General features: G+C 42.1%; 1 protein-coding gene across 3 annotated transcripts in view; it reads right to left on the reverse strand.

The window, feature by feature from the left end:
- The window catches only part of SULF2 (sulfatase 2), a 193667-nt gene that overhangs the window by 19114 nt on the left and 147645 nt on the right, over window positions 1–26908 (reverse strand). For all 3 annotated transcript variants that reach the window (XM_053394190.1, XM_053394191.1, XM_053394192.1), the window contains exons 7-11: window positions 23796–23971; window positions 18628–18756; window positions 18267–18323; window positions 17143–17272; window positions 6336–6543 (exon numbers count right to left, since the gene is read on the reverse strand). In XM_053394190.1, the coding sequence (XP_053250165.1) occupies window positions 6336–6543; window positions 17143–17272; window positions 18267–18323; window positions 18628–18756; window positions 23796–23971 (700 nt within the window). The remainder of the gene's footprint in view (window positions 1–6335; window positions 6544–17142; window positions 17273–18266; window positions 18324–18627; window positions 18757–23795; window positions 23972–26908) is intronic.

Below are 26908 nucleotides of genomic sequence, written 5' to 3' on the forward strand. Positions count from 1 at the left end.
AACTTCCTAAGTGAAGCTCTGCATAGTCTGGGCTGCAAAAGCTCTTTCCTCTAGGCACAGAAAGCCCAATCAACTCAGCAGGCTTGAATACTGCTGGGTGGCGCTGTGGGTTAAACCACAGAGCCTAGGATTTGCTGATCAGAAGGTCAGCGGTTTAAATCCCTACAATGGGGTGAGCTCCCGTTGCTCGGTCCCTGCTCCTGCCAACCTAGCAGTTCGAAAGCACGTCAAAGTGCAAGTAGATAAAGAGGTACCGCTCCAGTGGGAAGGTAAACGGTGTTTCCGTGCGCTGCTCTGGTTCACCAAAAGTGGCTTAGTCATGCTGGCCACATGTCCCGGAAGCTGTATGCTGGCTCCCTTGGCCAATAAAGCGAGATGAGCGCCGCAACCCCAGAGTCGGCCACGACTGGACCTAATGGTCAGGGGTCCCTTTACCTTTACCTTTACCCTTGCAAACTCATTGTAGGCTGTGTCTGCTTTCACCTCTCTTAACAAAAGAGTTGTGTGGTTCAATAGCAGAGCCATCTGCTTTGCATGCAGAAGATACCAGGTTCAATCCCTGTGGCACTTCCAGGCAGGGCTGGGAGAAACCAGTTTGAAATTCTGGAGAGCTGCTGCCAATCAGTATAAAGATGATGAACCAGTGGGTTGCATCAGTATGATGAAGTTTACTGTGGTCACACTCCTGATCAATAGCTGTTCCTGGCATTGTTTTAGGGCAGGGGTCAGCAACCTTTTCCAGCAGGGGGCTGGTCCACGGTCCCTCAGACCATGTGCTGGGCTGGGCTATATATTTTTTTTTGGGGGGGGGGTTGAACAAATTCCTGTGCCTCACAAATAACCCAGAGATGCATTTTAAATAAAAGGACACATTCTACTCATGTAAAACACGCTGATTCCCGGACCGTCCACAGACCAGATTGAGAAGGCGATTGGGCTGCATCTGGCCCCCAGGCCTTAAGTTGCCTACCCCTGTTTTAGGGGGAAAGGCAAAGCAAAATGACATCAGAGTGGCTGGAGTAACCCAGTATATTGGACATTACGAAGGTGGAGGGAAAAGTTTGACAAACCTTTCAGTGTTGGCCCCTCTCATTTTTAGTAACGTTTAATTTGACTCTCGCCAGATGGCTTTACACAAGCTACTCTTTCCCAGTCTCCATCACCCTCCCTTTATCAGCAGCACTGAGATACTACTACTACTACTACTACAACTAATAATAATAATAATAATAATAATAATAATAATAATAATAATACTGACCTACCTTTAAGGATTATGCCAAGGCCTACTGAAGGGAGTATATGAGAAATGCTACATAAATACAAATTTATATCTGAAGTACTTATTATCGCAATTATTTCAACCCCTGTCCTAATTACTCCTCACACTGAATCATCATTTCACACTGTTTTCAGCACACTGAGCTGATGAGTTCACTTGAGCTTTTTCACCACCTGGGACTCAGGCTTTCCACCTGAGGTTCAGCCAGGTGAATCATAGCTCAAGGGGAAGAAATAGGTTCTAATTTATGGAACATTTGACTAAAATGTGGGAACTCCCTTCCTTTTCAATACATAGAGGAAGTCCCAAGGAGCTACACCCAAATAGTTATAAGAAACAAAGGGAGGCTTTCTTAGCAAGAACCAACTTCCTTTTGTTGTTGACCTTCTTCTCTGTATGCATGAGCTGCCAACTTTTCTTTTCTTCCAAATATGTCAATACTGAACAAAATGTTATTTTTAAAAAATCCAACAACCAATGGGAGATACACGTGTAAATATTTGCACAAGTTGAATGGAGGAGAGGGTATTTGAATATATATATATATATATTTAAATGATGGCTTCATTTTCAGCTTCAAACTGCTATGAATGCCTATATCTAAGCTAGAAGAAGAAGAAGAAGAGTTTGGATTTGATATCCCGCTTTATCACTACCCTAAGGGACGCGGGCGGAGCTGTGGTCTAAACCACAGAGCCTAGGGCTTGGCGATCAGAAGGTCGGCAGTTCAAATCCCCGCGATGGGGTGAGCTCCCGTTGCTCAGTCCCAGCTCCTGCCCACCTAGGAGTTCGAAAGCACATCAAAGTGCAAGTAGATAAATAGGTACTGCTCCGGTGGGAAGGTAAACGGCGTTTCCGTGCACTGCTCTGGTTCGCCAGAAGTGGCTTAAGTCATGCTGGCCACATGACCCGGAAGCTGTACGCCGGCTCCCTCAGTCAATAAAGCGAGATGAGCGCCGCAACCCCAGAGTCGGCCACGACTGGACCTAATGGTCAGGGGTACCTTTACCTTTACCTTTAAGGAGTCTCAAAGCGGCTAACATTCTCCTTTCCCTTCCTCCCCCACAACACTCTATGAGGTGAGTGGGGCTGAGAGACTTCAAAGAAGTGTGACTAGCCCAAGGTCACCCAGCAGCTGCATGTGGAGGAGCAGGGAAGCGAACCCGGTTCACCAGATTACGAGACTACTGCTCTTAACCACTACACCACACTGGTTAGTTGGTAAATCCAACTGGCTTTTGGGTCCCTTTTTAGATCCAGGAGCCAATGTATTTCTTTCTTTCTCTGTCTTTTACACACACACACTGTCATCTGGTCATATGTGGGGAAACTGGTTCTCCAGATGTTGCTGAACTGTAACATCCATCAGCTCTAGAAAGCATGGCAAGTGGCATGGGATGATGGGCGTTGATGTTCCAGGAACACCTGGAGGGCCAAAGGTTCCCCACAACTAGCCAATAGTGTAGTAGCAAAATAGGGAGATGAGCTGTTGTTTCTGTGTTGTGTGATGAGATTCCAGCAACAACACCTGGAATAATTACAATAATTGCAGTGGAAAAGGAGGCAATGCTTTATAAGGAAAAGATAAACTTTGCATCTGGCACAAGCATGATCAGCATTCAGGTTGCTATTAACTGTTCTTTAAGTACTCATCATTCACACCTGATTACTAGAATGCACCTGCCAAGCCAATTGCTTGTATCTCAAAACATGGGTAAATGATGGTTCTCTCAGGAAAAAGCAGAGGGACTGAAATAAATCCCCCAGTTTCCTTATCCTAGGATTTCCCCCGCAACGTTCTTTCTGCATAAAGCAGAAAGGTTTGAATTTCTGATGAACAATGGAAGAGCCGTCCCATTTCTCACCACTGAATGACTAGGTTGGATCAAGCAGTGGACACTTCAGAACTATTATAATTTATTTTTTAAACTAAATTAAAAAACCTCTTCCACACACCGCAAAAATTAACATATTAGCACAAGTCAGCCATACCTCATGCCTGCAACATAACTTATTCTCAGTAAATATTGAAACATCATAGTTCCCTCCAAAGAGGAAAAATTACTTCCGTATGTTATTATTCCAAATCACATTAATTTGACTAAGCATTAGTCAATAATTAATTAACCACCCAATCAAATAGTCAGCAGTGCTGACTGTTCTCCGGAAGCTAGTTTAAGCTTTCTCCCGGTGCTGATGAAAATCCCAACATTGCTGGAACAAGAAAAAGTTTGTGGCCCACAAAACCTCTGCCCCCCAAAAAACACAACAACAAACAACAACAACAACAACAATCTGCTGTTGGCAGTAGTTTGCTTTTTTAAAAAAATAAATAAATAAAATCTGGCCACTATTATTCTTGTTATTAAATTTCTATCCTGCCCTCCTTAAGCAGCCACAACCAGGTAGCAGAAACAATCCAATTAAAAATAAGATAAAAACATGTCCCATGGTGCTCTGCTGTCCTGCTGCTGTGTTTCTGCAGGTATGACTATGTGGTGTGCATATCTGACAAATGTGTGTGTGCTAAACGAGCAGCAACGGGCCGTTAACATGTCGCCCTCCAAGAGTTGGCCAATCTCGAATGAGGCTTTCGGGGCTGAAAATATCAACCCTCCTTGTTGTACGACAAACCAATGAACTACTGTGCATTTACTGCATGAACGAAATATTGTTTGGAAAGGCACTTGGGTTTCTGACACCTGTAAACTGAGATAAGCACACCGTTAACTGGGGTGTTGTGAGGATTTGGAAAGGTTCCAATAAATTATTTGCCTATGCTTGATCTGTGTAAAGTACCATAAGTGATGATATTCTGCCACACTTAAGGATAACTTTTTCGGTATAGTCTGCCCCCCACTTTGAGCGTAACTTTGTCAAATTAAGTGCCTCCTGATTCTCCAGAAGTCACTAGTGAGTCCATGCAACTGTGCTCACTGTTCCAGGGCATCTTCATTCAAGAACAAGTTAATTGAACTACAGCTCAAGCATTATTTAAAGATTATCTGTAGTGCCACAAATTCCAAGCAGCAAGAGTAGCTGGCGATTTCACCTGAGAACCAATGATTTTATTCACCTAAAAATTAGCTTAGCAGTTACTAATCAGCTTGCAAGGCAAATATAAAGGAAGAAAATCAATTTAAACTCCCTGTTTGAAGCTTGTGCCAGGTCATTACCGAGAAAGCCTAATCTGCTGAATAATTAAGGCTCTGCATTTGTGGAGCGAGGCGAAGGAAACTTTACAGACGAATAATAATTCTGAGCTGCTGTTTTGGCTCTTTTAATCTATAATTAGACTATGCACTTCAAATATAGATATTAACCTGACTCAAGTTTAAAAGGAGAGCCTGTGGAATAGGCTATGTCAAAAAAGCACCTGGGCTTTGACAAGGAAAGTCAATCTGTTTGGGAGGCAACTCTGGTTCAATGTCAACAGTGGCACCTGTAGTTCAACCCAAGAAGAGAATATTACAAGCAAGCAGTTTTGAGAACAAGCAAGTCCACCCAACGTAATTAATGATGCTGTAACACCCAAGCTCTGCTTGCTTGTTCTCCCATCAGCACACAGAGGGGAAAGTGGGGACAAGTTCCCTGGCATCATGTCCCTTCTGCACATTAGTTGAAGAGATCTGAAAGAGGGAACGGCTCTAAGGCTCTTGATCATGCACGATTCTAAATAGCGCAGTTCACAAAGAACAGGCTCTGTGCTACAGACCTTCCTGAATGAGAGTTGGGCCATGTCAGGCACAGCTAGGATGATCTCCATGTTGGTGGAAGCAGGACCAGAGGAATAAACCATTTCTACACATGTAGCTTTGGGTTACCTCTTTGATACGCAGCTGCACTTGGAAGGCTATTATTCTGTTGCTCAAAAGGAACTTGACCTCACAGGACTAGAATGACCTGTGCAGCCTGCAAAGTAGATCCCCAAGTCAGCTTTTGTGCAGCCTGCCAGCTGCTGTACTGCTACTTTTGAAGCAGGCACAACAAGCATTTGGGTGTGACCTCAGTTGTGCTTGTCATAGCCCAGAAGTAACGTTGGGCTTCTAATTAACTCCGGGGTTTTCTTTAATTTTATTTAAAGCTCGGGAAATGCTTGGAAATTATCCCACGCTCTTTCATACTTATCTGATCATACTTTTCTTTCCTATTGGATTTTAACTTTAGTTTGTTCTGAATTTCATACTGTGTTTTGGTTACTGTAAGGTGTCTTGAATTTGATGGGAAGTTTGAGTAACGCCTTTCAAATAAACACACAGTATATACATAACAGGCATGTAAATTTGAAATATGGTTTTAAAAGTTGAGCAAGGTTCACACAGGCATTTGAAGTGCATGAACAATTCTGGACCAGGATACCTAAAGGACTTTCTCCTTCCATGCAAGCCTGACTACCAAATAGGTTCTCCTTGGCAGCACAGGTGCAGCTGGTAAAGACATTGGAGCCTTCTCAGTGGCTGCACTTTGTTGTGCAACTCCCTGTTCAATGAGGCTCATCTTGCCACCCCTTCCAGTTTTGATGGCCTTCGGCAATTTTGCAAAGACCTTCCCTTTCTGGGCAGGGTCTTGGCCAGTTAAGTTTAAGTTCCATTGCACTTGTATTCTTCCATTTTAACTTGTAATATTTCTTATTGTTGAGATGTCATTTCTGATTTTTCAATGTGTCATAAGCTACCTTAAGCACTTTATTTAAAAATATGGGATTTGAATGCATACACCCACCCACACCCAGTCGTATCTTGGAAGTTGAACGAAATCCATTCTGGAAGTCCATTCGACTTCCAAAACGTTCAGAAACCAAAGCGTGGCTTGTGATTGGCTGCAGGAAGCCACAGAACTTGCAGAAACCCCATCGGACGTTTGGCTTCCAAAAATAGTTCGCAAACCAGAACAGTCACTTCTGGGTTTGTGGCGTTTGGGAGCCAAAATGTTTGAGAACTAAGCTGTTTGAAAACCAAGGTATGACTCTGTGTGTGTGTGTGTGTAGTTTAATTATTCAGGTCAGGTTTTTCTCCATCATGCAAAGAGACAAGAAGCTTGACCGTTTACTTACTCTTCTTGGAGAAGAGCTTCTTTCGCCGCCCGATGGGGCTCAGCTTGTATTCATTCTCCTCGCAGTTGCAGTCCTCACTGTTCCTGCTGTAGTACTTGGGCATGAGGTTGGAGACACCTTTGCTGCTTCCTGGAGCTGTAAGGCTGGCCATCCCTTTGCATTTGTGCAGCTTGAGCCTCCCGCTGGCATCTTCCATGCACTGCCATTTCTGAAACGGAAGGGAAATGTTCCCAAAATGGCATGATAGAGGCAAATGTTCTTCTACGTACTTTGGACATTCAAAGTTGGTTGGTAGTATTCTCAGAAGATCAAATCACAATTATCTGTCCCATAGCAGATGTTGTTAATTTGACAGAAACATGATAGTGGTGTAGAAGAGCTACGGGGTGTGTGTGTCACATTTGGCAACCAATGCGCCCCCTTTGCTTTCAGTTAGTACATGGATAGATGAGTCTAAAAAGCCAGGGACACAAATTTTCACGGCCCTCCAGTGACTATGGTGGCTCATTTACCAGAGGCTTAGTTGGGTTAGAATCAAGGCATAGGCAACCTTCGGCCCTCCAGATGTTTTGGCCTACAACTCCCATGATCCCTAGCTAACAGGACCAGTGGTCAGGGATGATGGGCATTGTAGTCCAAAACATCTGGAGGGCTGAAGGTTGCCTATGCCTGAAGTATACATTTCCAGACTTTTATACATAAACAAAAGGACATTTTATCAATTTTCCAAAGACTAAAAATAATGTTGCATGTCCAGGTTTAACCAACTCATCAAAATGCAACACTGAATATTGTCTTGTGCAATATTATGCATGTTTACTCAAAAGCAACATCCACTGTATTTACGGGCCTGACTTCCTAGTAAGTGTGTTCTGGTTTGATGCCTTAGTGTGAAACTCTGTATCTACTTTTCTGAGAGTAAAGTCTACTGAACTCGGTAGGAAATACTTTTCAGTAGACATTATTATTTTGTTGAAGTCCCCCTTCCTCAATCAAGACAGTTGTTGATAGCTCATATTCCTATGCCTTGGTGATATGAAGGAGAAGTGAAAATCTCCCCATTTCAGCTGCTATGAAAACTTGGGATATGCTTAAAAGATACTTAAATCCATCAATATCTGCAATGGGTTTTTTTAGTTAAAATGAAATGTTAAGCATAGCAAAGTAATCTGAAATTTTAGGTATGAAGTGGTTAAGACTTCTAAGGTGCTTTAAAACATTGACGCTGTATGAGATTTAATGAATTTAAGAGGGACTTCAATGGTCAGAATTTGCAACATCTAATATTTTCAACTGAGAAGTTACATGAACAGTGAAATCACAAACTTTAATGAGCATCTCTGCCTGAAATTGATTATTATCAGTACAAGTTCAAAAGGATTGTTAACAACTATTCCAGCTAATTGTGACGGAGGCAATACAGAGTGGAAATAAATTTAAAGCATGATGTGAAATGAAGCCAGGTTCAACAAGTATGGAAACAGATTGAATTGTGGTGGTACTGTTGTTTTTAAGTAGAGCAACAAATTCTATTTGTAATATTAAAAGCTTTTAAGATAATGCTGCTACTGAACATTAAACAAGACGAACAAGATAAATAAGGCCAATATTGTTTTCAAATATAAGACAAGGAGATAGAGGTTGTTTCTAAAGTACCTAGCTTCCATATAATCTAGGTTTTTATAGACAAGACCAGCTCCTTAGTTTGTGGCCAAGAAGCTACAATGAACCACTATGAACTCGCACTCTAAACCCCTATATAACTGGCGCCTGATGGTCCATCTCTTTAAAACAAGCTAATGTCTTCATTCTGCATCAGTAGCAGTCTGTGAACTGTCTTCAAGGGCAAAGAAGTAACAGAAGTAAAGTCTTACACTCACAAAGGCAACATGGACCTAGCACTGAAGGCACAGATACACAAACAGAATTCACATAAGTATCAGTGGATGCGGAATGCTGATTGGTTCGTGTGTATGTGTTGGAGGCGGGGCAGGGAGAAAATTGGGTGGGTGTGGGGAATGGAATATCATGGTGGATGAAGGAGGGCAAAACCAACTGACTGAAACACAGGCGCTCTCTTAACTGCAACTTTTTGTTGCAGATCCATCTTGCTTCCTGAAGAAAAGATTGTCTGTAGGTGATACACATCAAATGTACAACTACTGAGTAGAATCAGGGAAAAATCTTGATGGGAAGGGCAATAATGACCATGTCTGTGCTTTTTTCTTTCATCCAAGTCTGTTGCTATTTAACCTCTGAAGATGATTTGTTGGGGGTGTGTGTGCAAAAATCTTGAGATTGGATTCAATAAACTAAATATGCAATAAAACAGACATATTTCAGTTTTAAATATTAAAGGCTGTCTCTGTTGGTGTTCCAAGTTATGCTGTAGTCTAAAAATATTACCCTCTCGATCCCAATTATTCTGTTACAAATTTCTGGATTTATGACTCTGTACCATTGGGAAGGATTTTCCAAACTTCTTGTTCTTGTTTTCCGAAGACAGGGACACAGCTCTTACTTGAAGCAACTGTTTACAGCTGGTCATAGCTTTGAGCTAAAGTGAGACTGCATACGATTTCTTTAATTAAAGCAAAACATTTTTTATTTTATTTTTTGGCAACAGCTTTCCCCTGCTACCTTTTAGTTGCAAAGAATAAATATATTTTTTCTGCTGCCAGTTCTTGCTGAAACCGGTTACCTCCAGTCACTACTGGCTGCAAAATGGTTGTGTTACTGGCTCAAACACCTGCTTGGGTAGTTCTTGTTATACCACTGAGGGCAAATCCTTCCTAATGCTCTACACTTACACTAATGTAAGCATTTTAAAACTGAGTTATTTAAAACTAACTTGTTCTGCTTTTCTTTTCTTTTCTCTTTTTTTAAAAAAAAGATCTTCTGGAGTGCTTTTCTGCAGCAATGTCTGAGTGTTCGTGCAACTAATGCAATTTTTAGGCGGCATTAACTGAACCACAGTTTCCAGTTCACAAGAAGAGTTAAGTTTCACTTTGTTCTGCGCTAGTTCAGCCACATATGGAACACTGTGTCCTTGGGTCTGGGCAAACCATACTTGAAGAAGACAAGTGAAGCCACTGTCATTTGGAATGGATTCAAAGGAGAATAAGAAAAGACAGTCAAGGGTATGGAGAATAGGCCCTTTGAGCAGAGCCAGCCCTACCATTAGGCAGAGTGAGGCAAACGCCTCAGGCAGCAGACACAGTTGGATGGTAGCATTCCTTCCCTGGCCATTCCCCTCCACTGAAAGGCAGAGCTGTTCCTCCTACACTCCCTACACTAGCCATCTGCCTCAGCTGCAGTGAGGATGTTGTCTCATCACTAGTGCTGAGGCAAAATTAAGCAGCCTGTCCGGTCAGCTTCTGTACACAAAACGGGGGACATCATCTTTGCTGTTGCCTCAGACAGCAAAATGTATTAGGCTGGCACTTCCTATTACAGGGGTCAGCAAACTTTTTCAGCAGGGGGCCGGTCCACTGTCCCTCAGACCTTGGGGGGGGGGCAGACTATATTTTGAAAGAAAAAAGAATGAATTCCTATGCCCCACAAATAACCCAGAGATGCATTTTAAATAAAAGCACACATTCTACGCATGTAAAAACACGCTGATTCGCGGGCCGGATTTAGAAGGCGATTGGGCTGGATCCGGCCCCCGGGCCTTAGTTTGCCTGCCTATGCCCTATTATAATCAATATGCCACCAATTCAAATTGCTGGTTTTGACCTATAAAGCCTTTTAAACAGCTTATGAACCCCCATATGAACCAACCCAGAAAGATCGATCAGAATCAAGGAAGAAAGTCTAAATCGTTTCTGCAATCATAGAGATTTTTCAAACGGCCCCTAGTATCAATTTCTGAATAGGAACAGTGCAGTACTGAACATGTGCCACATGCCTCTCCCCAAAGTGCCAATTAATACATGCAAAATAGCTATAGCCCTTCTTAAAGTATTTTACACACTGTGTCAGTTTTGTCACCTGCGTGAGAGCCCCAGTAAATTCCTACTTTATTACCCTATAAAGTATGCAAGTCAAAGGTCTCAGTCATTTCTGCTGTGTCATGCATGAAGAATTCCTATATAGTAGAGGAAAATCACAAAACTAGTATATTACTTTGGTGACATCAAACAGGCCCTATATTCGCACTCTGACACCTTCAGCAGTCAGGAGGGCATAACTTAAGAAGGAAGCAGTCAATCAGGTCCTAGCAAGGGTAAAGGGATAGGCCTAGAGGCTGCAGATAATACACTGGGATATGTCAGTCAGTTTCTTCCACTGATTAAACCAATTCCTTTGCTCAGCTCTGCTAAATTCTTAATGCAAGTAAGGTTTATTTAAATGCAATTAAAAGGGAATTTGGCCTTTTGTAGTAATGCCTCACTGTTATTAGCTGTAAGCAACTATGTTCCTCTGTAAGTGCATGTAAGCTTCTAACTCCTCCACTTCATTCCAATAACACATTCATTTAAGCAACTCAACAGATGCAGCATGATAATATTAATAGCTGAAGAGAGTCCAGCGAACTGCAGGAAATTGCAACTGTTGCTAACACCCCCCAATAAAACTATTTCTAAGAAAGTGTTATTAATGTCATCCCTCACATCACTGACTTATACAGATGAGTATATGGAAGTTTGTGGTCTAAAATCCCAAATAGCACTCAGTCTTTATTCTAGTAACGGCAGCCAGAATTTGCCCCAAAATGGGAGGAAGCAACAGCTGGCTACTAGGCAAACGTATTTAGCCAGAATTTGCATGCTATTTTAACTCTTCTTTTAAAAACCAATACTGTTTCAGACTTCAATGGCATATGGTATTAATTTTGTTTTCTTTCTGGAAAGAATGTGGCACTGGCCATAATATTATGACAAAAGGTCAAGAGAACTTAAAGAGGACCAAAATTCGATTTTGACAATATGAACAGTTAGGCTTGACTTAAGTGATCCTGGTTTACATGTCTGAAGAATATTATGTGTATTTTGCCAAAACATTTCTACAAATATCTGAAAACTGTCTTGCGTAGGAAGATACTAGTTTTGTGATTTAATATTGCAATTCATACCTTCCATTTAAGTGTGGATGCCCATTTTGGTTAAAGTTTGCATAAACTACCAATGCCAGAGTATCGTAGGAAGAAATCCTCCTTTTCCCATAAGCTCGCATGCCATTACGTCACCTAATTTCCTTAGCGAGTCCTGCCAGACACACACCAGATTTTGTATTTCTGTTGAGAAGCCTTGACCTCCTTCCAAATCCCCTGCCTCCACACCAAGTGGCTTTGCATCGCTGCCCTTCACAGCTTTCCTGCAACTGCAGCAATTACAGATGTTAACTCAAACTCATTACTCGGGACTCCAATCAGGGATAAATAGCTGTGACCTTCCTGGAAGGATTTTTCTATTACTGGATGCAGTTTGCTTGTTTCGGTAACTCGACACACAGTCTTAATCTTAGAACACTGTTACATCAATAAAAAGGCACAGAAACAAAGAATACAATCCTAAACACATTTATCCAGAAGTAAGTCCCACTGAACTCAGTAGGGCTTTTTCGTGAGCATACATGCACGGGATTGTGCTGTTAATCAGTATGCTTTTGCTTAGTCATTTAGTCGTGTCTGACTCTTCGTGACCCCATGGACCAGAGCACGCCAGGCACTCCTGTCTTCCACTGCCTCCCGCAGTTTGGTCAAACTCATGCTGGTAGCTTCAAGAACGCCATCCAACCATCTCGTCCTCTGTCATCCCCTTCTCCTTGTGCCATCAATCTTTCCTAACATCAGGGTCTTTTCCAGGGAGTCTTCTCTTCTCATGAGGTGGCCAAAGTATTGGAGCCTCAGCTTCAGGATCTGTCCTTCCAGTGAGCACTCAGGGCTGATTTCCTTAAGAATGGATAGGTTGGATCTTCTTGCAGTCCATGGGACTCTCAAGAGTCTCCTCCAGCACCATAATTCAAAAGCATCAATTCTTTGGTGATCAGCCTTCTTTATGGGGTCCAGCTCTCACTTCCCTACATCACTACTGGGAAAACCATAGCTTTAACTATACAGACCTTTGTTGGCAAGGTGATGTCTCTCCTTTTTAAGATGCTATCTAGGTTTGTCATTGCTTTGTTAATCAGCATAGCCAGCCTAAATTTAAACACATGGAACACCACATGGACTGGGTCCAAAGGAGGACTTTGCTCTGGTCTCCTCCCCAGAAATAAAAAGTACAGCTTGCCCATTTACTGGCACCACAGTTATTTTCTGTTTCTCCCATTCTCTCCCTCCCCCCCACCGTGGGTTCAGCTTGTGCCTACCCGTTCTGGGGGTAGTCGCTTGGTATGGATGATCTTGGCCACCATATTCAGGGCCCTGGGAGAACTTTCCCATCAGCCTAATTGGCTTCATCTGAAGGTTTTGTCTTCCTCATAGCAATCGTCACAACTTTGGTGGGTTAGGCATTGGGTAAAGCCTCTAGTCATGGTAGGAGGAGAGGTTGCAAGTTTCTGCCTGCCCCTCTGGGGAAACGGGGTATCCCATTAAAGGGATCAAGGAAGAAGTGCTTCTGTCCAGATGCCCAGGCAGAGACTAAAGCCATAGCACTCAATGCAGGCAAGAAGACACCTAACTTGATGTACGTTATAGGGCTTCCCCAACTTTGGATTGACCCCTAGAAAACTTCTAACAAGCGGGCTGGTTGATATCGGATATGCCCAATGCCTAAGCCTCATCCCCTTACATCTGTAATCAATAAAGCTGGGGTCAAATTCAGTGCAAAAGAATGTTGTCATGTGTGGTCCTATGATCTCAGGTGGAGGGGCAGTTTCATGCCACTTTGGCACGCAACAGGCCGCTGGTCCAGATGGGCCTTTGGTATGATCCAGTTCTTAACATAGCAAAGGCATGGAGTTGTATGCCACTCAGCATAAAAATGTCACATATTAAACCTCTTGCACCTCAGATTTACAATTCTCCTTCTCTGTGCTTGAATGCACTTATGAGTACGAACGTGTCCTTTATCACGTATGTAAGCCTTGCAGCTGAAGACAGCACTTAATGTGTTTCACAAAATGGACTCTAGTACCGATAAGCTTCTGCCACAATGAACTTGTTGGCTTTAAGTTGCCACTATTCTTTTTTTCCCTTTTCAAAAGTGTTTTGAAAAACTAACCCAAAAGACAAACCTCCAAAGTGCAGTGAATAATTTATTTGAGGAACAGGGGCGGCGGGGAATCACTTAAGAAATAACCAGAGTGTTTCGTGTAAGCCACTCATCCTCAAGGGCAATTTTGATCCTACTCTCTCCCTCCGGGGGGGGGGGGGGGAGAGACGCTGCTCTCTTTATACTACTCTGAATATGCTTAGCACCTTGTAAAAAAACACTTTGTGGTGGAGGAAGTGAGTTGCTGCCTGAAACTATCCACAGCTGCAAGCAAGTTTCAGGGAAGCATAAGGTGAGCTTCAGGGATTCTTCAACGATATATCAAGGGACAGCTTCAAATATTAGCTTCAATCAGTCACAGGAACAATCAGGAACAGTTAAGAAGTATACTCTGGAAATATGATCCCCAGTCTCATACCAGACTCGAAAATCAGATGGTTAATTAGTTGTTTAAAATGAAGAGTCTTACAGGTGGAGTTCACAAGTTTTCAAGGATGGAACTCTGTTGGTTATCTGCCACTTATCACCAGCAGGTACTTATCTCATTGGAAAGTGTTCTCTAGTGCTTGACAGACAATGGAAGATGTAGAAGTTTCAAAGAAGCGTTTGTAGACCAGCAGTGAGGAAGAGGTGTTCAAAAACAGTTATGGAAGCTTTCACAAAGTTTCCAGAATGCCAAAGACAGAGAGGTGTCAAAGACTGGAGTATGGACCTAAAACAACTGTTCATCTGACACAGTGAAACTGTTCTTGAGATCTTATACAGGAGTTGCACATCTTCAAGTCATCTCATCCTTCCTATGCAGTGCCTGCCTGATTTATTAAAATGACAAAAGTATAAAGCTGAGTTCAAAGTGCTGGTTTTGGCCCAGAAAGTCCCATGACCCCAATATGAGCTTACTCAGACCCTTTGGTCTTCACCAGAGGCCCTGTCCCCAGGTGCCCCCTCTGAGAGGGTGTTCTCAGACGGTGAGGTCTACCTGGTGCCATCATGAACATCCTTTTGGCACCAAGTAGAAACCTATCTTATCTCCCAGGCATTTGATAGATTATGATTACTTTGATGTTTATTGGTTATATGCTTTTGCTGCTCTTTTATAAGTTTTATGGGCTTATTGCATGGTAATGTGTTTTAAAAAATCTATTCTATGCTTTATGCTCTTAAAATTGTGTAGGTTGCTTAGAGACCCCTTAAGCGTCAAGTGGCCAGTAAACTGACCATCATCCAAATTCAATACAAGAATGAATTCACCCTGAAAGCCTTCCAGTCAAGTGGATGAAACCACAGAAACAAAATCTGTATAAACTTTGCAAAATTATTGGAACAGAGTTTTCACTCAACTGTTATGATGATGTTACACTACAGCTTCTGGGAATGCTGTACAGATGAGAGATGTTACCGTAACTGGCTCTTAAAAGAGCTTACTAAGCAGACAGAAGTGTCTGTTTCAGGATGCAGGGCTGAGAAAGATCTTGTTCCTAAGGCTTTAGAGCGCTGTTGCCAGTCAGGATAAAGCTAGACAAGACAATTGCATGTACATTACACCTCAAGGTTTGCTTGTCTAGGGGTGGGTGGGTGAGTGTTGTTGTTATTTTAAATCAAAAGCAGTCACAGGAGACTGCAATTCTGAGCAAAACACCTGCATGGTGAAGTGAGAGAGAACTGCTCTTTTTTTCCTCTGCTGATTTTTCTGCTCAGCACCAGCTGTTTTTCAGGTAACTCTGTTTCTTCCCTTCTCCAACCTACCCCTTAACATGGGAAAGCTGTGGGGTCATGGTGGTTATGATTAGAATAACTGCTGGATGAGAAAAGGATTTAAGAGCCTTTCCACCTAGAACTGGCCTGCCCCTCTAGATTATAGGATTTAAGTAGTGGTGGGAATCCCTGGAGGAAAATGCATACGCAACAGCTTCCCAGATGTACAGTATCCATGGGTATGGAATGCAGGTGGATCTGGCATGGCAAGTTCTACCTCCAGCTGATATGCATTCATCCAGATGTCTATAAAGAGTCCTTGCATGGATGGCTCTGTGCACGTGTTTGGGAACTGTTTGTGTTGCATGTACAACTGGGAACCACACAATCAAGAAACAGCTTTATGCATGGGTGCCCTTTACAGATGTCTGATGCCCATGAATTGGGAGCACTGCTACACCTGATCTATATGGGCTTACTGAACGGGCAGATAGGGTTAGTCAAGACCAAATATCTTATTCCGTATAAAGGAAGCTCCCTACATTCTGATGCATAGCTACACAGATCATATAAATATGCATATCTTTGTGAAACTAAGCAATGTGAAAAAATAATAATGATTGTGGCAGACGAAGGTGATCGATTACATGGGACTAGCAGAGATGACGAGCAGAATCCGTGACCAAGGGAAAGAGACGGCGGAAGAAGATTGGAAGAAATTTAAACTTTATCTTAAAAATACTTGCAAAACTATTGAGTGTTAAAATGTCATGGGTAAAGTATAACAGATTTGCAGCGATAAATGATTGGATAAGAGTTAAAGATAGGAATTAATAATAATTTGGACCAGGGGTTGCTGGAAAAAAAAAAGTTCAAAATAGAGATGCAGAAAAGGGGGGCATGGGGAAGTCGCTGAAATTGGGTATATGAAAAAATCTATGAAATTTTACATGTTTATATGTGTGTTTGTTTGTGTCTGTCTTTTGTATTGTCTTATATTATATGTGGAAAAACCAATAAAAATTTTTATTAAAAAAAGAAAAAGAAAAAATAATAATGATTTTTTGGGTGAGCTACAGTATATAAAAAACCCACCATAAAAGGTTAGCTATACAGAGAGGTAAGAGCAGTTTTATCTTTCAGACACATTCTCCACACCCCACAAAGAGACTTGTTTTTTTGCCTAGATAGAGCTACAGGTGTAGAAGAGGGGCTTGATATATGATGGGCAGGGGTGACTATTTGAAAATCAGCCCTGACTCTAATCAACTTGATTGCTGCAGGTTCTGTTGATGTCTATGTTGCTCAATTCCATCCCAGGCTGAACTGCCCAAATCAATTCACACTGAAAAGCCTTAAAACAATCCTTCCATTCCTTGACGACTAATACATAGATGACAGCATTTTTTATCATTTCCCTCTTTGCCAGCAGTAGGGTTATTTTTACTCACTATCCACAGACATCAGATAAACATTTTATTATCCTTAAAAGAAAAAGAAAGGGAACAGGCAAGGTGACATGTGCAATGCTTGGATGGAAGGCTGTTTACCGTAAGTAATCCTGAATAGCCTGAATAGTAAACTTGAAGAGCTTGTACCAAAGCCATACAGCAATAACTTCATTTACTGACCCTTTTCTGTACATCTAGACTTTTAAAATAGGAAATGAATATTAATATGAAAAAGGAAGAGAACATGAAGGTCCACTAAGCTAAATTTGAGAAAGAATTGAAATAGAGACGTAATTCAGCTCTGAAATGTTTCTCCTTGTTTGACTAAGATTCCAGGGGAAATCTTGGCCTCTTGCTCTGCAGATACATTTACTGCTGGAAGAGCAACAGAAAGGAAAGCTAGCTCTAAAATATTCAGTCCATCTGTTGTAAGGTGGATAACAAAGTAAAGGAACCTCATAAATCCTTGCTATGCCTTAGACTTGTGGTGCAGATGCTCACCTGCCCAAGCTGTTCACAAGCACTTTGATACTCAGCTCGCTGGCAGAGGTCTTTCACCCGTTGGTACTTGGGGAGGAAATTTTCTTCTTGAGCATCCATTTTCTCATTCTCTCTCTTGTGTAACAGTTTCCTGAAAAGGGAAGAACATGCACAGCTCTGTAAAGGCTGCATCCTCATCCAAGAAGTTGTTCACATAATCTTTGTTCATGAAGAGTGAGTGCCATCTCTACCATATTTCATGGAATAATGAGTGAGGAGCGATTGAGCGCTAGCCACATGGCCATTCAGTGAGGAGGGCCAAGGACATGGCAGCAAGGCCAGGCTGGTTTCCGGGGCCCAGAGACCCCAGGCAGCGAAGGATGCGGAGCCAGGAGTTGGGCCCACCAGGACGCGTCTGGGCAGGACGGGGATCTCCATGGAAGCTGGCACCTGTCTGGGGGTGCCTAGTTCACACCCCCTCAAAATTGTGTTCCTGGGACCACACATCCCCTGTTCCCCCAACAGTATGCCCGTGCACAGGACAGTATAGGATACAATCCAAAGAAGCTTACTGGGTGACCAGTCACACTCCCTGAAGCTTTACCAATCACACAGGGTATTTGCAAGATTAAAATGGATAGTTGGGACATCATGTTATCTGCTTTAAGCTCCTTGGAAAAAAGGCAGGATATATAGGCAAGAAATAATTAAAAAATGCATTTTCATTAAGCAGGAAAGTAGACTGCCTATTTCATGTGTCTCTCATAGATTTTACAGCAGTTCCAATGAAAATGAAAAATGCCAACAACAAAACATTGAAACTACTAATACGACTTTGCCTTTTTGATGAATTAAGTAATTTCACAAATGCCAAATGGAAAAGACTAATTAATGATCTTGCCAAGGAAAGTTGTACAGGTACAACTCTTCTTTTGCTGCAATGATTCCTTTAAGTCAGGCTTCCTCAACCTCGGCCCTCCAGATGTTTTTGGCCTACAACTCCCATGATCCCTAGCTAGCAGGACCAGTGGTCAGGGATGATGGGAACTGTAGTCTCAAAACATCTGGGGGGCTGAAGTTGAGGAAGCCTGCTTTAGGAGGTCAGAACTCTCCAGAACAAAACACAATCACCACCTATCACTTACCCTCTTTCCACCAAGAAGGAGTCCCTCCAGACCTTCATCTTCTTTTTCAAATGGAATCTGGAAAAAAACAAACTTTATTTGAAAGTCGAACTGGATCTGGGGACAGGATTTGGCTTCTCCCTTGAAGATGTGTGATTAGAAAGCAAATGGCAAACATGCATTTTCAGCCTCAGCTATGAGATGATACGGCAACTTTTTTTGTTCACTACGGCAAGGCCTGTATAAGTTCCACAGAATGGGAGAGAAAAGTACCACTGATTCACAGACCTATTGCAGACATATTTTTTAATCACAATTGCTTAAAGTACTTGGCGATCTGCAGGAAATGTTGGGCTCTGTTTAATGCATTTCCCATCCTTACCTATTGACCGGTCTTTCAGAATCCAGCAACTTTAGAATGGATTTCCCATCCATGTCAGGTGGAATGTCCAGGCCAGCAATGTCTAGAATTGTAGGAGCAAGATCGATGTTCAATACAATGTGAGGATTCCTGAAAAGAAACATATTCACAAAACCTTTATCAAACATCTGCAACGGTAACCCCAACGTAAGACCACAGAAGACACAGAATACCAGAAAGGCACCCATGGGTTAACATCAAATAGTTGGAAAGAAAGCACAATTACACATTGAAGCTGAATATGAGAAGCCATTTACAAGCTAAAGAAAGGTCAGGGGAGACTACCTCGGAAAGTGGTGGACTCTCCCTCACTGGAGATTTTTAAGCAGAGCTTGGATGGCCATTGGTCAATGATTCCTTAGCTGAGATTCCTGCACTGCAGGGGGCTAGACTGGATGACCCTTGGGGTCCCTTCCAACTCTACAATTCTATGAAAAAGAAGGAAGTGAAAAAGCTTGTGACCTAAAGTTCTCCACCATTTTGAGAATCAATCCTTGTCTTGTAGTTGAGGTTTTACTGAAGAGGAAATCTTGCTCTGGCAGTTTTAGGAAACAGTGGGTTGTTCTAAGTTAATGGACATTAATAACTTGGCTTTATTAATTTCTATGGGTCTCCTCTGAGTAGGACTAGCACTGGATAACCCAGTGTAAAAGATAATATTGGCACTCACTGAAGTGGGGTTGTGTAAGCAACAGCAGATACTGTATTACATTAGACTATTGGTCCTTCTACGTTAGTGCAATATTGTCTGTTCCCACTGCTTGTGGCTCTCCAGGGTCTCAGGCAGAGGCAGAGAGAGGCCATTCCCATCATCTGCCACCTGATCCTTTCAACTGGAGATGCCAAAGATTGAACCCAAGAGGTATGCATGCAAACAAAACATGTGTCTCACCACTGAGCTATGGCACCATCACTTGGAACAGGGAATCTTTGGCTGTCCAGATGTGGCTGGGAGGCCAGCTCCCATCACATACAACCAGCATGACCAATGGTGAGGGATTATGGGAGTTGTAGTCCAACATCTGGAGGGTCAAAGGTTCAAATGGCCCATCCCACTACCCACTGGGGATAGATTTAGAAGACAGTTGAAGGGTAGATGGCAGCAGGGGGATGGTAACAGACACCAGGCAAGCAAAGGTGAAAAAACAAAAACAGAACTAATAGTAAGGGAAGCTCATTTTGCAATAATGCTTAGTACTCAGTATCCAGGAAATCAGATTTGCATAAATTTTAAAAGGAAATCCCCCTAGGGTGCAAATGAATAGAAGAGTCACACCCTGGAAAATTTCCCTCCTAGCACCAAACATCTGCAAGGTGGGATTGGTGGTTGTGTTTATTCAGTTCTTAACAAATCACTAAGTTTGAGCATTCCTTAACACTCAGATAAGGCCATAGCTTCCTCACCAGTTTCTCCAAACCTGTGAGATCCACACTTTATCTCCTTGTCATTAAGGGTGGGGATTTAAGTGGATATTCCAATGGTATGCTTACTTAGTCATGGCATTCTGCACATTTTTCATTATTAGGTTTATCTACCGCCTTTCTTCTAAGGAGCAAAAGGCAGTATAAATTGTCCTCTTTCGGCCCTTGTTTGTTTTGGGGGTTGTTTGTTTGTTTGCATTTTTAGCCAGCAGACTTCTTTGTCAAAAACCACTGGTTGGCCATCACAAAAATAATACATTTTGGCATTTATTTTTTTTCATCTGAGAGTGCTACACTTTACATACATTATCCTATATTCCTCAAATCCATCCTGTAGGGCAGCTCAGTATTATCATGTCCATACTGCAAATTGGGGGAGGCAGAGGGCTTGGGGTTGAAAGAACATGGGTGCCTTGTATTAGGCCACCTAGCTGAGTTCACAACAGAATCAAAGTTCAAAACCAGGGCCTGATTCATAAACCAGTCCTTAAATCAATAACTGATACTAGCTCCAATTAAGGTACTTACAAAAACAATACAAGCAGAAGAACAAATAAAGAAACTAAGCATTAAAATAATAATAATAATAAATTATACGGATCTTTGAGGACAAGAACACACTTGCCATAATTTACAAGGAGAAATTACAGTTCAAAGACGGAGCCATATGGATAGTTTTCTGCTTCTGCGCAAATTTCCAGCTCAGAAACACAGCACAGCAAGGCAGCAGCATTCTAATTTGCAGCAATGAATGAGACCGCTTGTGAATTACTGGATTTGAAAGCAAACAAACAATGACAAGAACTGAAGATAATACATTTGTTCATCTGCTTGACAAGTGCAGCTTAATTTTAATTACTAGTTAATGCAGTGTAGCGCATCAGGGTAAAAGTAATGAACCTATGGTAATGAGACCTCACTACAGCAACTGCTATTAAATCAGGGTTGATAAGCGGGGACAGCCAATGATTAGTTTATATGAAAAATAGAAGGTGCAGCTCACATTAGCAAAGCTGATACTGAAGTGGGCGTTTCCCTCCTTACGGAAACAGAAATGCCATGTTTGTACCAAGTTTACAGTTCATACATCACCTTTTGGAGTGTGTGTGAACCAGTTTCTCTACGGGGATAAGCTCTGACTTACTGAGTCTTTAGAAATTGGTTTTGACACTCAGAAGGCCCTGAACGAGGAGGCTCCCGCAGAACATAATTTGCTGGCAATTTAAAATGATGGGGTGCTTCAGGATCTAAAAAGAAGCTATGAAGAACAGGTTGCTTTCAGGGCTAGGGGCAGTGTTTTTTTTCTGGGGGGATGCAGGGGTACGCATACCCCTAAACATTTTGTGAATCTAAGTTTGGCCTCATTGAGGGGCAGTATTTCAATATGGGTAGGAAAATGAGAGTACCCCTAAACATTTTTTTTTAGAAAAAAAGCACTGGCTATGGGCATGCCAAGATAGCAACTCCCTGCGTTTTTGCCTGGTGCTTGTGCACTAAACAGAAATGGAAGAGTTACAAGAAACTGAGCGACTACAAAAAGTGGGTGCAACTCTAGCCAGGAGGGGCTCAGTGGAAGAGCGCTTGCTTTGTGTACAAAAGGACCCAGTTATCCATCCCCAATGTCTCTAAGTAGGGCTGGGAAAGACTTTTGCCCGAAACCCTAGACAGCTACTGCCACTTGGTGTCAACCATACAGAGACAGGTCAACCAATGATCTGACTTGATATAAGGCAGTTTCCTATGTTCCTATGCATAGGAACCTGTCATTGTAGACAGGGAAGGGTGTGAAACCACAGGGAAGGATGAGTTGTGGGAGACAAGAGCTGCTTGGATATACATGCACATCCTTCAAACCTACTGTGTGCTTTGCAAAAGATGACAAAATTGTCCTGGGAAGCCTACAGGCAGTGGCTGATTTATGGCAGTGCAACTGGTTCTGCCACACTGGGTGCCAAGCCCAGGGGGCGCTGCAGGGTGTTGCAACTATGGCACAGTGAATTGAGCAAAATGCAAGGCGAGAGGTTCAGGGTGCCGAATTTTTGCCTTGTAGAGGGCGTTGTTGAAATTTGAAAGAGCAAAGTCTGTCCCTGATATAGGTAGGAAAATCTCAGCTGTCGTTGCAATAATCATATAATCGTTGAAATATGTCATTGCAGACCACTTCTGATAATCTCCTTATAGCATAGAGTTTATAACATCACCTGATTCTTCAGGCTGCCCATGTTTGTTTTGTAGGGTTCTCTTTTAGCTGTCCTGCTGCACTGGAAATACCAGTGGTGTTTTTTTCAGAACGAAAGAATTCTTCCCTTTTTCTGCTTCGATGGTTGAAATTCATTTAAATTCAAAACCCAGTGAATATTCTTTTTTTATTATTTTAAAATGGGATTGTTGCTGCTCTGCTATGTTCGCAATATTGTTGTTGGCTTGCATTACTTTTTCTATATTAAAAGGAGGAAAGTATTATGGGTGGAAAAGTACAAGAACTAATTATGCTAATATATACATAATGGTATACATTAAAGCACGCATATTGTGGCACTGTGTCCAAAATAATTGCTTTGGTGCAAATATTAGCTATTAAAATAATTACTTAGAAGGTATATTTACATAATTTCTTAGCTGATCAAAGTTACAATTTTTAATTAACAGTCACACTCTGTACTCTTGTCTGTCACTGACAAAGGGTAAACCAAGGAGATGAGTCATCTTTTCTTTTCTTTTCTTTTTTTGCAAGGGAAGAGGAACATATAGAAAATTGCATTCATTTTCTTAACAGTGATTCCATTGTATTATTTAATTAACCTCTAATGACAGCTATGCACTTAGGCTGTGAACATTACGCAATGTTATTATTTGGAAGCCTCACAGACTGCACCGTCAAACTTAAACAAAAGGAAATGACTTTGCATTTCTTCAGAAGATCATACAGAATTTCACACGAGTCTAAATCCCCCCTTTCTCAGTGCAAGAGGTAGCATGTATGCGAGCTGTCTAGTGCTAGGAAGACATTGGGAATGGATCTGGGATTGGGGGTGTTTTGGCTGCACCTTTAGCCTTGATACAGATAATTCCACTGAAATGCAAATACTTTGGGTGATATGCATCCATGAGTGGAACAGACTTCCACTCCCACAACAGGACTTCCCCTTCCTTTCCTCTCTCCTGTCCCCTCCACCCAAAAACTGCTCTGAATTTGGAGCAGGGGAGTTGCAGAGGAAGGGAAGGCCTCACTGCATGATTGATGACTGCTTGGGCAATGTTAGACATCACACCTTAACAGCACATAATTGTATGCAGGAATAAAAATTGACACTGAAAATTTGCTCTTCATCCTGCACTAAAGAGTGTGATGGAGAGAGGAACACAACTGGTTATGAGAAATCAAGTCCTTTTCCCCAAAGAGATGAGCAAAACCTTAGAGAAACATACTTTGCTCCATAAATGTTTTGGAGAAAGATGATCCCTGTCTCTTCGCTCTTTTTTTTTTTTTGCTTTTTTCCTTATCATTAAAAAAAAAAGACATTTAAGAGTTTGCATTTAAAATTATCTGTAAACAGATGTGTAGAGGGTGGAGAGGAGAAAAAAGATTGATGAGATTTACTGCTGAAACTAAGCCAACTCCAGAGCATCTTACAAAAGGCCACACAGAACCAACCAGAGCAGGATTCTCTTAATTACTCCAATGCCACAAAGCCCCATGAACTTACAAGGATCCAGCCTCCACATTTGGACCGCGGATATAGAAGGGGACTCTGATGTCAAATTCATACGGCATGGATTTTCCTTTCACCAGCCCAAATTGCCCTATATGATAGCCGTGGTCTGCCGTATATATTACATATGTATTATCCAGTTCACCTGTTTCAACCAATGCATTGTAAATCTGAAATGAAAGAGAAGCAGAACATTTTGGATTGAACAAAACAGTATGGTATTACACAATAATCTTGTATATAGACACAAGGGCAGTGAAAAGCTTGGTATATATTGGCTCTTTGTGCAAGCTGCTCCCTTTCAGCTGAAGAGAAGGGGGGCGGAATAAAAATAAATAAAAACAAACATGAAATTATTGTGGCCCTACTGAGATAGCAACTGCATTTGTTTTTTGAAAAGGCAACATGAATGATCTGAAATCAAATTTTGGAACTGCAATGAGTCAGAAATCATGACATATAGTTTGGCCATATTTGCAAGTTACATTGTCATAAACCATTGTTTACTGAGCATGAGCAGCTGCTTGGTTCCTCCCCACTCCTCCTGGCTTGAATTGGGAGAAAATAAACCACAATAGCTGGGCTTAGCTTTACATCAAAACTAGGCACCATGATTTGTTTTGCTCTCAGCAAACCACGAGCAGTTAAGGCAATAACCACAGTAGAAGTACTGCAGGGGAAGTAAAGGGTTAAAGCCACTCCATCTACAGTCCCGAATTTTATGGAGTTTTGTGTACCCTGTGTTAACACATCTTCCTCCAAAGTTGCTTTCCTTCAAGCACTGTCTGTCTATGGGAAATAGAGAGGGGAAACCGAGACGTATTATGATGACCCAGATACCTCCTTGTTTGTTTTAGAAAAGCAGGTCAAGCCACAACTATTTTTGGAATGCACTTGTGACAAAGCATAAGGTTAGGCTTGAATAGCTGAATGCATTTTAAAATTCATTGAGCCTCTTTATAATTACAATTTCAATCCCAGCTTGCTGACTGGAAGTTAAAAATAAAGCAAGCCATCAATTTGAGCAAGCTGCAACACTGATGGCAAGCCTCTCCAAGTGTATGTAGTAGCACTTGAGAGAGATTATATCTTCCCAGAGCAAACCACCAATCAGCAGTAATAGTAATCACCATAATCACAAACAGGCCGATGCAGGGCCTACCTATAATCTTAACCTTGTCTTCTCAGGGTGCCTGCATTATACTTAAATCACAAACAAAATGCAGGAATGCTGGGAGATAAGCAGCAATAAACTGTTTTGCCTCCATGTTAGACTGGCAGCTTTGCAGGCTTGAAAACAAGCCCATCAATTTTCACAGAAGGTGCCAGTCAGGATGAATATTGCCAGAGCACAGAAGCACAACTAGCCGGCCCACCCTTGAGGCAAAGTGAGACGATCACCTCAGGCGGCAGGATCCACAGGGGCAGCAGATCCCAAGGTTGGTTTTTATTCCCTCCTTTGTTCCTGATGTAGATCTTCCCTCACTCCTTATTCCCTGGTGTGAAGAAGGGCGCCATTTTGGGGTCTGCCTGAGGTGCCAAAATGTCTTAACCCGGCCTTGATGAAACAGTTCATTTTACTTTGTTCTAATATCACAGGCTTAAGGGCAAACAAGATGCCAATAAGAGGTGTGTTATAGAAGATAACTGGACTTATGAAGCAACCTGATGGTGGATCATAGCAGGCTTTGTTATGACAAGCCAGACCATTGGTCAACCAAGCTCAGTACTATCTACAATACTATCTCCTGAAAATAGTGCTGTCTACAGGAACCCTCTAGTGTTTCCAAACAGGGGTCTTTCCCGTGGCAATGACAGGGAATAAATCTGGGACCTTTCTCACACAAAGCTTCGGATCCTCCTCCAAATCTGCAGCAGGCAAAGTCCTTCCTAGACATCCAGCTCATGCTCTTTTTAACTGCACATACCAGTGACTGAACCTGAGACCACATGTGGTCTATCACAGAGCTATTTCCAAAAGTTTGCCCCATAAAAAGTGTGCCAAGTTTGCCATATATTCTTGCAGACTATGGATATTGTTTGGCTCAGTTGTCATTGTTGGACCATCACCCACATAAAAGGGGGATTTGAGTCCATTTATTTTACATTCATTTCCTACTCAAGAAACTTATGGCTGACATGGGCATCTAGCCTAAGCATTGTCTGCACATTTCTGGCACATCACACTGACCAGGAAAAACAGTGGTATGTTAAGTACATATTACTTAACAGAGAACTATTGAAGACAGAAAGCAAGGCTTTTGGTACAATTTCCCCTTTATGAACTGTTTGCAACTATAGCAGGCAACTTAGGATGTTTTGCTACTTGTAATATTTTATAGCGCTATCATTATTATAAAATTGATTTCTTACCTGCCCTGAACCACAAGACCACCTCTTTTCCTGCAGACCCTCTTGGGTGTCACATCAGCAGGGGGCCCCCTCTTGGTAGTTCTGCTACCCTCAGTGGCTTGGTGGGGGGCATGACCCAGGAGACAGCATTCTCGGAGGCAGCCCCCAAATTATGGAATTCCTTCCACACAAAGGTGCACCCAGGACCTTCACTTCACAGCTGAAGATGCACCTTTGAAATTTGAGATACATTGGAACCCACTCTACTTGTGATTCCAATTTGTTCTAAACCAGTGCCAAAAAAGCAGCATATAAACACATTTTTTAAAACCTAGATAAATAATGTTAAAATAACTTATTACAATTTACAGTCAGAAGAATAGGGTGAGTCCTAAGGTGTAAAAAGAGGCTAAAGAGATGCACCTTCAACACATGATGAAAGCCATACAATGAAAATGCCAGACACACCTCTGTGGGGAGGGAATTCCACAGCTAAGGCAATGTCAGAGTATGCCCTCTCCTGAGTTTCCACTCCTGAACTTTCAAGGGAGACAAAACTACCTACCAAATGGGCTCCCTCTTAACACCCAAGAAGAGAAGTTGGGATGGAGACTTGGTGCTACCATTCTGCCCAGAGCAATTCAAACCTTATAAACCAAATGGGGAAGTTGAGGCCCTGTGATGAAGTGCATCTGTGCTTATATTGGCAACACTTAAACTCATGTTTTGGATAGGATAGAAAAGTAGGGCGCGTA

This window comes from Podarcis raffonei, chromosome 6, assembly GCF_027172205.1.
Source record: "Podarcis raffonei isolate rPodRaf1 chromosome 6, rPodRaf1.pri, whole genome shotgun sequence".
NCBI lineage: Eukaryota > Metazoa > Chordata > Lepidosauria > Squamata > Lacertidae > Podarcis > Podarcis raffonei.